Source organism: Solanum tuberosum, unplaced genomic scaffold (genome assembly GCF_000226075.1).
Source record: "Solanum tuberosum cultivar DM 1-3 516 R44 unplaced genomic scaffold, SolTub_3.0 scf00010, whole genome shotgun sequence".
NCBI classification, from domain to species: domain Eukaryota; kingdom Viridiplantae; phylum Streptophyta; class Magnoliopsida; order Solanales; family Solanaceae; genus Solanum; species Solanum tuberosum.
This window is the reverse complement of record NW_006238936.1, coordinates 961694-965442: the sequence shown is the minus strand read 5'-3', so window position 1 is coordinate 965442 and position 3749 is coordinate 961694. Positions and strand designations below refer to the sequence as shown.

The 3749-nt window shown below is 33.8% G+C and overlaps 1 protein-coding gene and 1 long non-coding RNA gene across 3 annotated transcripts in view; one reads left to right on the top strand and one right to left on the bottom strand.

Annotated features, from left to right (window-relative positions):
- LOC102585319 (uncharacterized) overlaps positions 1-1332 on the bottom strand; it is a 3831-nt gene extending 2499 nt beyond the window's left edge. Inside the window, exon 1 of one of the 2 annotated variants that reach the window (XM_015311370.1) lies at positions 1041-1332. In XM_015311370.1, coding sequence (XP_015166856.1) covers positions 1041-1289 — 249 coding nt within the window. In that variant the 5' untranslated portion in view covers positions 1290-1332. The remainder of the gene's footprint in view (positions 1-1040) is intronic. The other variant, XM_006339387.2, reaches the window with a different exon arrangement.
- A 203-nt stretch (positions 1333-1535) lies between these two features.
- On the top strand, positions 1536-3600 carry LOC102585094 (uncharacterized). Its single transcript, XR_366646.2, has 2 exons — positions 1536-1796; positions 3071-3600. It is a non-coding gene; the product is annotated as an uncharacterized lncRNA (long non-coding RNA).
- Positions 3601-3749: the final 149 nt, after the last annotated feature.

The window sequence follows — 3749 nt, the reverse complement described above, 5'->3', positions numbered from 1 at the left end:
TATCCCCCCCCCCCCCCCTTCCCCCAACCTTTTCCTTTGTTGTGTTGGCTGGCAATGCAATAAAGTACAGGAAACTCGTAGGTTTCTGTCTCAATCCATTGAGTGGAATAAAATCAGTTGTTTCAATTCCAAGGTAAATGTGTAAAAGTCCGTTTGATGGAATAGATCAAATAGAAGTTTCACAATTGGGGATACCTCAAATCTATAGCAATATCAACACCTAAATGCATATGCCATCTGACATCTAAAAATCCAAGTCCTGAGAATCTCAACTTCAACCACCTCCTTCAGCCTCACTTATATATCCCTCAAAATGATATTAGTCCCCTAACCACTCCCTTTACACTTCCAACCATCCACGAAGAAATGAAACAGAACGAGCCCAGATGCTTAGATGTGCAGAATGAATTATTTTGTTCAAGCTATTGAACAGAAACCAACTTGTCCATGTAACCATTGACTTCTCTCTGGACAGAGCTGATATTCTAATACAAATTTCTGAGAAGTGGGATCTCATTAACTCCATCATCTTTCTCAATTCTATTCGATACCTAAACTTCTGAAAATCAGACGCTGGCATAGTAGTGTCAGCAGTTAAGAGATGCTGCTGCCCACCCACCACAAAACAAAAAAAAATAGTTCTATCATTACTCAATCAATCAACTAAAACCTCAATTCCTAAGTTTCCACACTTTGAGGATATTTCAACAAACTTATGATTTGATAGTACGTAATACTCAGAAATTAAGGAACCAAGAAATTTTCTTAGAGCAGGAAACTTTATCATCAATCAATCAACTACGCCTAAATCCAAAACTAGTTGGGATCACTGGAAGGTATGAATCCTCAATAATCAATCTGCTTTTTTGGGTCAATTCCATTTTCAATTCTAAAGAATGATTTTTCATTTTCAGACAAAATTAGGGATTTTCTTAAGTTTCCAAGAAAATGGGAATCAAACAAAATTCAAGAAAGACTGAATCTTTTCAACCAAATAAGAGATATAAAAAAGACCCAGTATTCAAAAAACAATTGTTTACCATGATAGGAGGTTTGACAGAGACAATACAGGAAATCTTGCCACGGTGGATATGTTGGACCTTGAGGAAGCTGCGGCTGAGTTCAGAGAAAGAATCCATAGTGTCATACTGAGGAGGAAAGTTAAGGTTGAAGAGCCCCATGCTTTTGAGGAATCCATTGACCTTAGAAATAGATTCTGCAGACAATTTTTCGGAGATGACAGTGTTTTTGTTCTCCATAAGAGTTGGGGCTGAGCGATTTTCACCCATCTCTTTTGTTTAATTTCTAGTACTACTATCTGGGTAGAGTAATCTTACGTCGTCCAATAAATACAGTGCTTGGTCTAATTTGGTCGCTTATAACCACGGATATCAATAGGCCAGAATTAGTTTTTGTGATTAATTATTTTAGAATAAGTTATTTTATAATGTTTCTCTAACTTATTTAATAATTTTTGGTACAAGTGATAGCGCATATTACCCTTATATATAAGCCAACAAGAAGAGTACCAACACAGCTCTACAAAGTTGTACCAATAGTATAAAAAATTGGACTAGCCCTATTCACTATTGAATAAACACGTGTGCTACACGTGTTACTCCACTAATTTCCACTACCTTCCAAACCCATTTCCTACTTCTTCCAATGCTAACAATGGAAGAGAAACTAATGTTTCGCCTTCCACGGCTCTGAGCAAAATAGAAGAAAAAGGTTGGTGCTCAAGATTTAATCGATCAATAACAACTCCAGCATTCATCTTTACTTGGTAGTCACAGGTTTGATATTTTATTTTTCTTTGCCTCTTTGGCGTCTAAAATTTTCTCCAATAAGTCATGTGCATGTGCTAATTTTGATGTCATGCTGCTGGATCTGAGTAAATACAACTATAATGAGTAGAATTTTCAAAAGAAAATGTTAGGATAGAAATTTTCAGATTTGTTGATTTTAATAAAGGGGAACCGTTTCTGCAAATATCTCATTCAATTAATCTGCCGAATCATGAATCAAAGGGAGATGAGCTACTTTCTTGGAAAAAATTCTTTTTGTCGTAAAACTAGCAGGTTCTTAACAGTATTGATTCTCAAAAAAAAAAAATTGCAAGATCTTAAGATTGCAATTTTATAAGCCTCCCTTTTAAGTTTACCATAGGAAAATAACTCAACTTAATCTCATTTGGGGCTTTCTAGATGTAAAATCTTAAATTAGTTTTACATTACTTATTTGATTTTTATTTTTACTGCTAATAAAAGATCAATATAGAAAATATGCAAAAATTAGTCAAAAACACAATTTATGTGATACAGCTCAATGAAATAACTTCAATTAGGACACTAAATCAAGAGGGAAAAGATCCATAATAAATCAAGTCCGACTTTTGTGTTTTCACCAAGCTATTAAGGATCTAACTTTCGAAAACTAACGATTATATTATTTTTACTTCTCAAAAAATAGAATGGTTTAAGGATGTTATTTTGTTTTCTGTTTGTACTAGCATGTTATTCACCTTCAAGTTTAGAGGTCGTCTTTCCTGTGTGCATCACTTATTCAATGGAATTTCCTTCGAACTTTTAAGGAATATAATAGTCCATTGATTATGGACAATACTTAAAAGAGATTGAAATGGTAATTATAAAGTTCTATGTAAACAAAGTTCAACCACGACACAGCTCATTTACTTTGTTCTTTTTTTAATTTATTTGTATCATTTTAGGAGTTTGACTAAATAAGAGAAGTACCCATAACATAGCTTCAGAATCGGAAGCTAACCCAACCTTATTACTTGCTTATAAGGTTGATATAAAGCTTAAATTAAGGGTAACAAAGGTGGTAGCTGCTAACTTACTACATAGTTACGATGGTAGACTCATGAGCCTATCAATAATGTTTAATGAAGTTAACTGGTAATTGATTTGTAACTAATACATCATTAATACGAGTACATATTGAGGAATATGTTGTTGTAAAGCTACTATTGATTGTATGAAATAGTTTTAAAAACATACTGCTTTAATTTTTATTTGGTTAATAAGTTTATTCTTGGATTATCTAGGGAATGTCAAGAATTTGAGTAGAGAGGGCCATGACTTCTGAAGTTGCAATGTCTAGATATACACTCTCAAAGTTGGAATGCTTACTTATTAGTCGAGGATAAATTTCAGTGTTTGTTTATATATTATGCTTTATTATCATTGTTGTTACTCTTTAAACTATTATAGTTCATACTGAAGTAAGTACACAATGTAGAGAATAGGAAGGAAGTTAATTGCTAGGAGTGCAATGGGATGATGGGAGGAATGAAAGAGACTGAAGAAATGTTAGATTTTGCACCAAAGCATTACATACGTAGCAATGGACTACATGAATACAATATTGGAACGCCTTCTGAAATCCAATGTGAAGTATAGTTTTGTGCGAGACATGGGCAAAAAAATGAACTCTATTTCATCTCAAAACTATTTTCGATTCTTGTGCATGGCAGAAGTAAGGCTTAATTTCACTATTGAATAAACACGTGTGCTACACGTGTCCTTCTACATCTTTACTTTTCAATTATTTTCCTATGGTTCTTTCACCAATCTATCACTATGTTTTCCCCCATATAGAAACTTAGAATGGAAAAGAGAGCCAACGCAAAGTCACCATACTCTCTCCTTTCAATAGCCTAAAATTTGACTCTTAAACTTCTTCTGACTGAGTTCTTTCTACCTTCTTCTTCCTCTGCTCGATTG